This window comes from Onychostruthus taczanowskii, unplaced genomic scaffold (assembly GCF_017590055.1).
Source record: "Onychostruthus taczanowskii isolate IOZ18803 unplaced genomic scaffold, ASM1759005v1 scaffold174, whole genome shotgun sequence".
NCBI lineage: Eukaryota > Metazoa > Chordata > Aves > Passeriformes > Passeridae > Onychostruthus > Onychostruthus taczanowskii.
In genome coordinates, this window is record NW_024498951.1 from 444,813 (window position 1) to 456,889 (window position 12,077).

At 39.4% G+C, this 12,077-nt stretch overlaps 1 protein-coding gene across 1 annotated transcript in view; it reads right to left on the bottom strand.

The window, feature by feature from the left end:
• SVEP1 (sushi, von Willebrand factor type A, EGF and pentraxin domain containing 1) overlaps positions 1-12,077 on the bottom strand; it is a 118,410-nt gene that overhangs the window by 63,808 nt on the left and 42,525 nt on the right. Inside the window, exons 6-11 of the mRNA XM_041400177.1 lie at positions 9,943-10,122; positions 5,483-5,680; positions 3,019-3,137; positions 1,643-1,772; positions 887-994; positions 533-664 (exon numbers count right to left, since the gene is read on the bottom strand). Of these exons, the coding sequence (XP_041256111.1) occupies positions 533-664; positions 887-994; positions 1,643-1,772; positions 3,019-3,137; positions 5,483-5,680; positions 9,943-10,122 (867 nt within the window). The remainder of the gene's footprint in view (positions 1-532; positions 665-886; positions 995-1,642; positions 1,773-3,018; positions 3,138-5,482; positions 5,681-9,942; positions 10,123-12,077) is intronic.

Below are 12,077 nucleotides of genomic sequence, written 5' to 3' on the forward strand. Positions count from 1 at the left end.
GAAGTAGATTTTTCATTCTTAATATATCTGCCAAATTATTCTTTTTATTTTTAATGAGAAAGTGAACTGTGGGGAAGGGATGTCTATGTAATAAGCAAAATACAGTAGTGTATCTATAGGTACAGGCACATTCCAAAATCTAAAGAGTGTTTTATTATCTGCTGCAGTATTTGCATGTAATTAGAGAAAAACTGGCAGAAAATTCCTTTCAACAACAGATTTGAAGTAAGGTTCAAGTAATACCTATTAATACATTTTACATGAGATTGCAAAATCTGTATGTTTTACTGTTTAATGAATCATAATTTTAATGCTTTTATATGTAATTTGTATTTATAGTGCCAAATTCACTGCTGCGCTGATTTAATTGTGGACAATTTATTTGTTGGTACTAGTATATATTTTGACAGCCTTCAAGTTACCTCAATATAAAATGGGAATAACTAAATGAGGAGGTGGAGCAATCTTGCATTCTTTATGGTATTCAGTTAAAACAATGCCAGCTCTTGGCCAGAATTTGAAGACAACGCACCTTTGATGACAATGTGGATCTCACATGTCCTTTTGTTGCCAGAAGGATCCACAGCTGTGTACTGGACTGTTGTCTCTCCTTTGGGGAAGAGATCTCCAGGTGCATGACTCCTAGTGACAGTCAGTGGACCACCTAGGAGAGTTAAAAGATAACCTAAAGCATTGGTAAGGAAAAGTGTTGCTCATACCCAACCTTGACAAATGGAAAAGGAAATGGCAGCAAATCTTCCAAATTATTTAAAAATAACTAAGTAAAAGGAACCTCAGCAAATCTCAAACTCCAAGGGATGAAGGGTGAACAGGAGCTCTCTAGCCTTCCACTGTCTCATGTATGTTTTGGAGAGCACTATCTCACCTGAATTGTCCGAAAATTCTGGTTCTTCCCATGTCACTGGGGAGTCATTCTCTGCTGCTTGCATGGGTGGTGGAGATCTGCATCTGTCAACTACAGGAGGTTCTGCATCTGCAGAATTTGAAAGGATGGCGTGACATTAGCTTGCAGAACTACTGCCACACTCAAATAGCATCTATAACCAGAACAGTAGCTTTAATTTCATATCAGAAGATAATACAAAGGTGCACACTTGGGAGCTGCTGCAACTGCAAGATGCTGAGTGAATGGATAAGAGTAAGTATTCTTCTAACTCATGGTTTCTGCAGTGTTTGCCTTCTCCAGAGCGAGGCTTGGAGAACCTGCAGGATACCTGAATAACACAACTGTCTGACAGAAATACCTGAATAATGATTTGCATCAATGCAACATGTGTGAACTTTGGAAACTTTGTTGGAGTCTTTCAAGAATTAAATAGAGATTCATGATGAAGGCAATAACTGACAATGCAATAATGCATTTAATAAATCAGTGTGAGGAGAAATTTTAACAGTTAGAAAGAACAGCAAAATAAAACGCACCCCAAACTGAACATTACAAGCAGTGACTGCACATAAGCAAAACCTTTAGGGAGATGCAAAGCCTTTATGGAGATGACAATATTTCTTGGCTTATAACTGCACACATAAAGGCCACAGTGACTCACAGTCTCTTTCTGCACAAATAAAAAGGATTCAGCCATTAAAAATAGCCTTCCCAGTTATTTTTACCAGCACTTACCGATAACCTTGACATTGAATGTGCATCTTGCTTCATTGCCTGACTTATCAGTTGCTGTGTAAGTAATGTCAACTTCACCAATTGGGAGAAGAAATGGTGGTATGAAAGCTGGAGTAACATGAACTGAGACCTGTTACAGGAAAACACTCATTATTTAAAAGCCAAAGCTGGCTACTAATCATAATATTCATGTTTCAAAAAGTGGACAGAATAGTATCCTTCAATGTCAAGCCTGTTCATTCTGAATGCAAATAGCCTCTTAAAGTAATGGGGACACACTTTACAACAGAGTGCTCTATGTCCCTTCTTATGTCTGCCTTCCTTATGGCAACATGGATTTCCCCAGTCAGGATCTTGACCCTGACCTGGTGCAGATTACAGCACTGCGCATTAAGAAAATTCCATAGTGACCCTTGTTTGTCAAATGGGACTGAAGGCACACTGTCAGCTCAGAACCTGCTTTGTCTGCTGGCAGTTCTCCAGCTGCAAGGGCAGCAGACCTGGGAGAGGAGTGGAGCAGACAGTTATGGCCTGTAAGTACTTACATGTCCAGTTTTAATCATGTATGTGTATGAGCCAATAGCCCACAGATGCTTCTGTATGGCACTTGGCTTCTACAATTCAGGGAATGACCCTGTGTCAGCAGAGCTGTACTACCTGACCATAGCTATGCCACAGAAAATAATGTCTGAACTTAAATCTCTTTTACTGGGATAGCTGTTTCCTAGAGCAAAAACCTCCTGCATTAAAAGCACACACAGACTCACTGTTCTTATGCTGATTCCTGATAAAGCATTCAGTTGCTGTAACTTGATCATGCCTAAGCCTGTAGGGAATGTTGCTCTTTATGAAACATCTCTGGAGCAAGTTTTCCTGGTAACTAAATTTCCAGACACCTTGACCGGCATAGTAGCCAACAGTCACATTTCTGAACCTTACACAGGAAAATCAGATTTCTCTTTCTCACTGAGGAAGCTGAACTTATAGATATTACTTATCACAATGTGCACTTGTTAGCCCTTTAGATTAATGAACTGGTTTACTTCCTTCTGAGATGAGTTTATTAAACTTCTTCACATTCTAAGTGCTCATTTTTAAAGCAGCTGTCTTCATATTATAAACAAAAGCACATTCTTTCTTTTGACCACATAAATTAACCATATGAGGTTTTATGCACTGACACTCCATGCAGTGCTCTGTGACTGTATAACTCTAATCTAATCAAGAGAGAAAATGCTGAATTCTCAAGATACAAACTTTGTAGGAGATTTTTCTTCTACTTCTGCTTATCAGAAGAAAGGAATTCTAGTGGATCATAAAATTAATTGAAATGAGGCAAATTGCCTCCAGTTAAATAGATAGAGATTTTCACTTGCCTCTTCACCAGAGTTATCCTTAGCTGTTGGTACCTGCCAGCTGATATTAGCAGAGTTATGATGTTCCAGAGTCACAGTCTCAATATTGTCTGGGCAGTGAATCTGAGGCGCTTCAATATCTAAACCAGAAAAAGACAATCTGGTTTTATATGTGGTATTACAGAAGTAAAACCTTATAATCACTCTTTTGTGTACTCCCTGGAATAGAAATGTAAGCATTTTTGTAAAATTTCTGTCTCTACCCCTTTAAAATTCTTTCCTAGAGATTCACACATGAATAGTAAATTCTTCTGTGGAAAGGAATGATTTTTGCTGTATTTTTGTTTATCACTGAGCACAACGATATTCTGGTTTCTACACAGAACCAAACCCCAAGTAGTAAGTAAGAATAAATTTGTTTCTTTTATTACCCATCCCTTCCTTCTCCATCCTTTCCCTGTCCAGACACGTGACACATACAGATGAAAGCACTTCTTTCTGATAGTCAATAACTAGAAAAACCTGAAAGTAGTTGTGACATGACATAGATACTGTAAACAAGACAATAGTGACTCAAATTCTCTGGAGTATGCTGTGGAACTGACTTGAAAGTAACAGTGTCAAGAATTCAGGCAGCAGTTGTTGGAAATGTTCCTTAAAAAACTCCTTTTACAAGGTATTATGTAGGACAAATAGAGTCTTCTTGTGATATGTGACAATGCCAGACGGTTCCAGAGGACTGGTGGTACAGTATGGGTAACAACACCACCACCATCTACACCTCAAGTTTCTCTGGCAAGCTTGAAGCTCTTCTTCAATTCCCTGGCACAGGGCCCCCCAAAACATTTGTGGTCAGGTTATTTTATTGCTGTAGTGCTTGATAAATAGTCTCTAGAATCAAAAGACAAGGATACATTTGGCTCTGAACTCATCTATGCCCAAGAGGCTTTAAAACAACTCAGAACTGATATCACTTATATTTTTATTATGAAATAATTCCAGTAAAAACATAACTTTGGCAATTAAATTACATAATTAAGAATGCAAAGCAATAAATACATGTGATTTTGCCTTCCTTTGAACTCACTCAAATGAAAATTTTATTAGAAATGCACTCTTATAAATAACTACCACTTATGGTTCACACTCCCTTGACCACAGCGTTCAGGCAGGGGCAAATTCCACTTGAAAGTGAAATTCTCTAAAAAGGGTAATAATAAATAAGTCAGAAAGAAAATGGCTCTTTTGAACTGGCCAAATATATTGGCACCAAAACAGAGAAAGACACTAACAAGAATGAAAGCAATTGAAATACAATGGTTCATTTTTATTCAAAAAGAATAAGCTTCAGATTTTCTCAGTGCCTCCTACATTAGGGGTTTATGCACTGGTAATATCTAAAAGCTTGAACCCAAGCCATGCTAAACACTTCAGCTTGTGCTGGGATCCCATCAATTATTAAAATCTGTGGTTTGGCCCAGGTTTACACAAGAGATTCAGAAAAACAATGTGGTACATCACAAAATGGGAAACAGTATGTTTAAAGAGAGAGACAAAGTCTTCCTGGCCTGTACAGAGGAAAAAAAAGCCTCAGTTTCTGTAGCGACCTGGCATGATGACTGGTGTAAGTGTTTTCTCTACCGTTCCAGCACCCTGTGGCTGGCAAGGGCCCCAGTTTGGGGGGAAAGAAGTAATTCCTGGAGCACAATAGTTCATGAAGAGGTGAAGAGCATAGTCCCAGAGAAACTCCTGTTTTTATCCTACTATAATCCAAAGCAAGACCCCTTCCAGTTCAGTTATGCCTATCTGTAAGGGAATAAATAACCTAGCACTTCTAGAAGAGGTGGGTAAATATGGCAGAACCGTACTGAAATGCATGTCACCTTCTCCTGCCCAGCTTTACACTCTGTGTCAGCCAGTACACTTGGTGTTAGTGAATTTTGGCCTTAACTCTTGTGCATTGTTGCCTGGGGCATGTCAACAGCTGTAGACACTCAAGGACAACTAAAACGAACATTTCTCTATAGTCTGTCTATCAGCCAGGCCTTACACAGCTTTTACAGTTCTGCTCTGATGACAGGGTTTACATAAACTTGTGCTAAAACAGAAGTGATAGTATTACCGTTATTATTTTATTTGAAGTGTGGGTTCCACTTTGAATATCTTTAAGCTATGAGCTTTCACCTCTACTTTGAAATTTCAAATTTACCTCAGGCAGCTTCCTAACAAATGAGAGATGGAGCCCAGGAGAGGAGCTTGAGGATGAGCACTACAAGATCACACTCAGGGGACCTCTGAACTCCGCATTTTTATTACAAACTACAAGTAAATCTGACAGGCAAACTGTAAAGGTACAGGCAATACTTCTTACACACTGTGCAAGTTGTGCTTTCCCCACTCCAAGCCTGTCCTCATTCAGTTATTTGCTGTGTGCTTCCCTTCAATTCCGCACTCATGTATACACAGACATGATTTTGTGCTCTACCTTTACACAGAGCCTCCTGGATGTTTGCACTCCATCTCCCAAATGAAATGCACCTTATTTCTTCTCTAGCTCCAGACAAGATGAATCCTTGGGGACAGCTCAGCTGGCACACAGTCCCAGAAATGGCAGGATCCAGCCCACATCTGGGAGGGAGAACTGTCACACCTGCTGGTTTCTGGAGGATGGGACAACGCTTTTCTGCAAGACAGCAGTAGAACATGACTTATAACTGACATACACAAAGTACACATTCAGAAAACCTGCAAATAAAGTCATATGGAAAATTAGTGGGAACACAAAATACACAGAGTATGAGTGCACCAAAACATTACAACCTGATGAAGCTTTGCTACTCGACTTTCATTAATGACTGAAGTAAACAGCAGGCAGTTTATCAGTTCTTTTTCTTGCTCATGCTCTTCACTGAAACTCAAACATGGTAATTTTCATGCAGATCCACTATATCTTACTCTATAGATTTGCCTTTTTATTTCCTTCTTCTTCTTCTTTTCCTTACAACTTCATCTTTCATGGTTGCTTTGCAGTTGCATTTCCTTGCTTCTATGAAAACTAGACCATAGCAGAAGAGAGAGAATTGAAGAGGTATCTGTAGCTTTCTATATCTTTTATACTCTATCTTAAAATAAGAAAGGGAGAAGAAGAAGGATATTCTGCCGTGAACTCTTTATAGGTTACGGAGATGACACATGGTTTTGCTTACTGCATTCCAAACCAAATTAAATTGGACTTGGTCTTGTCTGTGTTCAAAACAGCTGGAAAGACTCAGGGTGACCATAGGAATCAGCTGAGCTGTGTAAAATCAGGGAGGGTTGATGGTTGCTTAAAGGTTGTAAAGGAAGTTTTGAACTGTTCTATTAATAGGTCTCACTGCAAATCCTGAAGACAATTTTCATCAAAGCAAAAACCATGATGTGTTTAAACAGGTTCACAAAAGCTTTGTTTCATTCTTAAGCTGTTGTTTTTAGGAATATTATTTTCACTTCAAAGATGGAGACATTAACAAAGGGGCAAAAAGGAGTATCTGATGAATGCATTTTGCACACTTTCAGTACTGTTTCTTACAACAGATAACAGGCAAACACAAGAAAAACGCTCCCTTCAGGGCCAGTGAGAAAACTTGTAACTCTTTATAACTTGTCAGTGTAGTAATCAGACAGGTCTTTATACCAAGAGAACACAAAAACCAACCCAAGCCAGCTACACAGAGGGGAAGTTCTACTGAACTCTTAGCAATGGTTTAATGACACACAAGTGATTCACATTCAAAATACTTCACATTCCTTTTCTCTCCTCTTTCTTCTCAAAACACACAGCAAGTAACTGAAAACTGGTTTTTATGCATGAAAAAAAAATTAAAGATTCTAAGCATTCTGTATTTAAATTCCAGGAAATTTAAGCCCTCAATGCTGAAATGCTTAAAAGCCCAAGCTATTAACAATTGCACTTCGTTTCAATAGGATGCACAGGTCACAAACACTTCTAACAAATTTTTATAGTTCAGGCAGATACTGCTGGCTCTGCAAGGTGGAACAACTCCATGAGGGAAAAAACTCCAAACCTTAAGTTTTGGTTGCTCACCACATGAAAGTAACTGACAAATAGCAAAAAGATAACAAATTTTAAAAACATTATTTGTAAAGGGAACCTAAAAGCATTAAAATGTGTATTACTCAGGGAACAAGTAGAGAAACTGAAACATGTAAGCATGAAAAGCAGAGAAAGTTGCAGCTCTCTGGGAAGCAAAAACAGCTGGGCCTCCTGCTTGAGACACATCCAGCTACAGTAGAAAAATCCAACTACAGCACAATCCTGAAATGTCTCACAAAAATCAGAATAAAATTTGGTATATCTAGCAAAAGGGAATTTCTTTTAAGTAAGACAGGTTTTTACCAGGAAAAGCAACTGTAACAGTGTTGTTTAGATTTATCTGTGCTCAACTCCAGAATTTGATCAAGCAGATCCAAAAGTCTGGAATTCATTAAGGGTGGAGGGATACCCATGACATTAGTCATATTGATAGGGAATTAATAGAGGAGTATTTCTAAGGAGACACAAGAACCTGCAAGCACCTGTGATGAAACACAACACTGTATTGCAATTCTCATCATCAAAAAGAACTTGGCAAATAAGATTACAAAGCATATCATGCCTCCTTCCTCCAATCCCTTTGCCAAGACTGCTTTAGGAAAAAAAAACCTGGCCAGCTGCAATCAGGAGCATGAACTAGTGATTCTTTCAACGCTAGATGGCATCAACACCCTGGAGGTCATTTGTATTTTTACTTCTCTTCACTAAACCTTGAACAAAGAAGGGAGAAATAATCTTGCAAAATTTATTTATTTTAAAGTGGTTGATAGTAAACTCTTGCCAATGGGTAGGAAACACAAGAACATGACTACGGAGCTTTCCCAGTTTTGTTTTTTTTTCTCCCCAAGCTGGACAAATGACCAAGCTTCCCTTTTTTAGCAGACATCTTCATTGTCAGACACCTATAAAATACATGTAGCCTCCTCAGAAGTAGCTCATTGTTAACAATATCTTGAATGAAAAAGCGAAAAATTTAAACATGTGCAATATCCAAACTTGCATTGCCTTCCAGTCTCTTGGAAAGAGATGCATGACAATAGACCCCAGAGAAGTGACTGTAAACAATCCAGGAAATGTTATGGCATAGTGTCAGTTTTGGTTACATATGGCTGTGGTACAGTCTCAGTGAGCTAACTTGCAAATATGGCAAACTTTGCACTGATGAGCAATCAAACCCAAAAGCATTGAGAAAATCAGCTAGAAGGATACCCTGAGGTCCAAGAGACCTGTTTCAAGGTAACAGAGTGAAGACAACTCCATTGGAGTTTTCTAACAGAAGGATATGAAATTAATGTATTATCCATTGCAAATGCCTAAATACAGCAGGACTTCCAGTACCTTTTATATAACAGACTGTAAATAATAGTTAGGAGCTATTTGGACTAAAAATAAACAGACAATACCTCCATGACAATGATGATCATTCAAAAAATGGGTACCAATTGTAGCTTCAACCTTCAAGAGGAGTATACAATATCAGTGTTCTGATTTACACCTCTCCCTGAATAAAACTCCACACATGTATATTGAACCAGAATTTCAGCAGGCTTGTTCTAAACACCAGTCACAAAAAGCAGCAGAGATGCTTCCTAGCTAACACTCTTTCCTTTCAGACAATCAAAAGTACCTCTCTCACTAAATTTTTCAGACTCAGCAAAAAATAAGATATTCCACTGGTAATCCAGGAATGGAGGCAATATTGCATGGTGTGAAGAATCTTCTGATAGAGAGCAGAGCTGGATTTTATTAATCAAAATGCTAAGCTAGGAAGGATGAATGCAACTGATGAACATGGTTAATCTTCTAATTATAATATCCCAACCGGGTTTCAGGGTCCCTTCCTTTTGAAGTTAATTGAAGTTTTTCCACTGATTTTAACAGAAGAAAGATTAGAATCTCTTAGTGAACTGCCTTGTTAAATTATTTCTTGGGGATTATTTTCATAATTTCAGAGAATACTTACAGTTGGAAATTTATGCTTGTTTCACATAAAGTCCACATTTTAAAGACTGCAATAAAACAGTAAAGAAATAGCCAGAGGTTCAAGTGAAATCACCCTACTGGCACTGCATTTACTGGATACAGGTGACATATACTTCACCCTGACTTTAGTCAGTACTGGGTCAACTTGTGTATTGGTGGAGTTTAGACTTTTCGGGTTTTTTTTTTTCTTTTTTTCCTCCCTGTTCTGTCTATGCTTGGAAGTATTTCAACTGTATTTCATCATCTTCCTTTCCAAAGTTAATTCAATACCTGTCACTAGTCCTAAACAGATAATTCTGAAATATACAGTCCTTTATTTTTGGAACACAATACATACCTACCTATCCCTGCACAGCTGGTGTGACCTCTGAATCTTGACTCAGAGGTGCTTAGCCCCTAATTTGTGCAAACTCTCATTTCCTTGCTGTGAGTCCAGCAAAAGTGACAACTGCTGTACCTTTAGTTGGCACTCACAGTACCTGGCTAACATAAGGCTAGTCCTTGCCCACATATCAACTTTTCTTTCATGATAATAAGTCAAACTGCTGGTTGTTCATATTTAATCCCTAGACCTACTGCTTCTACATTTCTTGCAACTCACTGTGTGACAGTGTCTGACACTAACGAGATACAGCACCCTTTCAGTAAACAGCAGTCCCACTATATTTAAATGACAATCTGTCCACTTTCTTCATTTACAAACTCCTCTGCCCTTCCCCAACTTCTAAGACATGTATAAAACATCCATTGACAAATCCTCATTCATGTCTTAGCTTCACCAGTTATTAAAATATGAAGAATTTCTCACCTGTGAGAAATGTCAGAAAATGCTGCACTACAACACAGACAGAGTTAGATCAGATACCTACCCACACACTTTGGCTCCTTAGAATCCCACTGAGAGGTTCCCTGGCAGGTGAGTTTGCTGTTTCCTTCAATTTCATAGCCCTCATTGCAGGTCACAAAACATACTGTCTTGTAGGAAATATCAGATGTTGAACAATTAATCTGTCCGTTTCGAGGAGACCGAAGCCTGGGACATGTTCGAACTGCAAAGGAGAAAAAAAGCCAGTTCACTCTCAGCACTGAGTATCAGTGGCATTACACTACTTTGCCCAGTTTTTCAGAGGTAGGAGAGATTCTGTCTTGTACATTAGTTACAGTAGTTTGTATGAATTTAGGGAACAGAGCTAGTACAGAGTAGATTTTTTCAAAGGCTTGACACCTTCCTTTTCCTGAAACTCTCCTACATAGAATGTATGAGGTTGGGCACACACTTTCACCTAAGTATTGACATAAGTTAAAACCTACAAACTAACTGTGCATCTGGTACACAGTGTGCAGCCTGGGCTGGTAATGTCTATCAGACTTCAAAACAGGACAGCTGCAGGCAAATGGAATCCTGTGAAAAACTGTGTTCTTGGGAGTTTCTAGTTTCCAACAATGTCTGAGAACTTTTGGGGGATTTCGAACTGGCTGCTATGAGCTGAGTACACATCAGGGAACAGGCTAAGAGCTTATGAACAGGTTAGATGACAGTGTCCCCATATTCAGGTACTTGGGACTGTATTCACAGAATATAGACACATGAAGGCCTCAGCAAATCAGAAGAGAAGATGCTCAGCATCCTGGAGGAGACAGAGAGAGGAGGAAGGAATACAAGCCATTTATGTGGCTTGTATACCAAGTCCATGAAAGATGAAAAGGAACAAATAAGGTTCTTGCTGATACAAAAGAGACCCTTTCAGGTGTCAGGCATGGAGACAGTCCTGACTGCTGCTCAGCACAGAGGTTGAAAGTGGCGTGATTCCAAGGAGAATGTAGTCCTGTGCAGGATGTGTATACAGAAAGGGAAGCAGGGAAGTGAAGAGTGATCATCAGATAGTCTTACAGTTTTACCGCTAAATCCTGATGCTGCAATCTAGCACAAAGCTACTCTGCAATTAAGATTGATCACAGAAGATACAAATGATTGTAGTAAGAAAAACATAGCAATGGTAGGACCTGGGTTTATGTTCTTTATTTCAATGTCATAACCCAAGACTTTACAGGATATATTTCCTTTGTACTCTCTTTTCAGTGCAGCTCCTTTTCAGCTAGGATGTCATACTCCAGCATTTGTGTCCTTGATCCCTTCCAGACAAAACTGAACTACATACACACTACCTGGCCTTTGGGTACCTCAAGTAGCTATGCCATACACACCTGCTGTCTGGACATGTGCATGTGAAGATGATGATGCACCAATAACCAGCTACTGGCTTTCCAAAATGAGTGGAAAACTCTGATGTAAAACTGTTCTCAGCTGAAGTTGGCAAATATAGTTCAGTATGTTCAAAAGAGGGATAAAAAGAAATAAGGGCAAATGGTGTGATGCTCAGAAATACAACCAAGACTGCAGTTCCCTAAACCCACAGAATCACAAAATGGCTACAGTTTGAAGGGCCACAGGAGCATTTCTAGTTCAACCTCTCTGCTCTACACTGGTCATCCTAGAGCTAGGACATTGTACAGGGTTGCATCCAGACAGCTTTGAGTATCTCTGTTGAGGGAGACTCCACAGCCTCTCTGGGAGGCCTGTTCCAGGGCTCAAGTCACTCTCACCGTAAAGCAGTTCTCTCTTAGGTGGAACTTGCTGTGCATCAGTTTCTGCCCATTGCCTCTTGTTTTATTGCTTGGCACCACCAGGGAGAGCCTGGCTCCCTCCTCTTCAGATACTTATATATATTGGTAGGATCCCCTCTCAGTCTCCTCCAGGTCAAACAAGTCCAGCTCTCCCAGCCTCTCATCCCTTCCTCACAAGAGGAACTCTGTTCTCACTTGATTGTTTTCCACAGCTTCTGTTTACTTTGTTGGCAGGAGGGCAAAGTGTGGTGATGGGTGGTTTCAGAGAACTGCTTCTGTGCTGTGATTTGAGAAGCTGATTTTACCAATTAACCTAATCGTGCCACTGCCAGGTAGGAGGCAAAACATGATCTCCTCTACAAATGCACTCAAAGGGAAA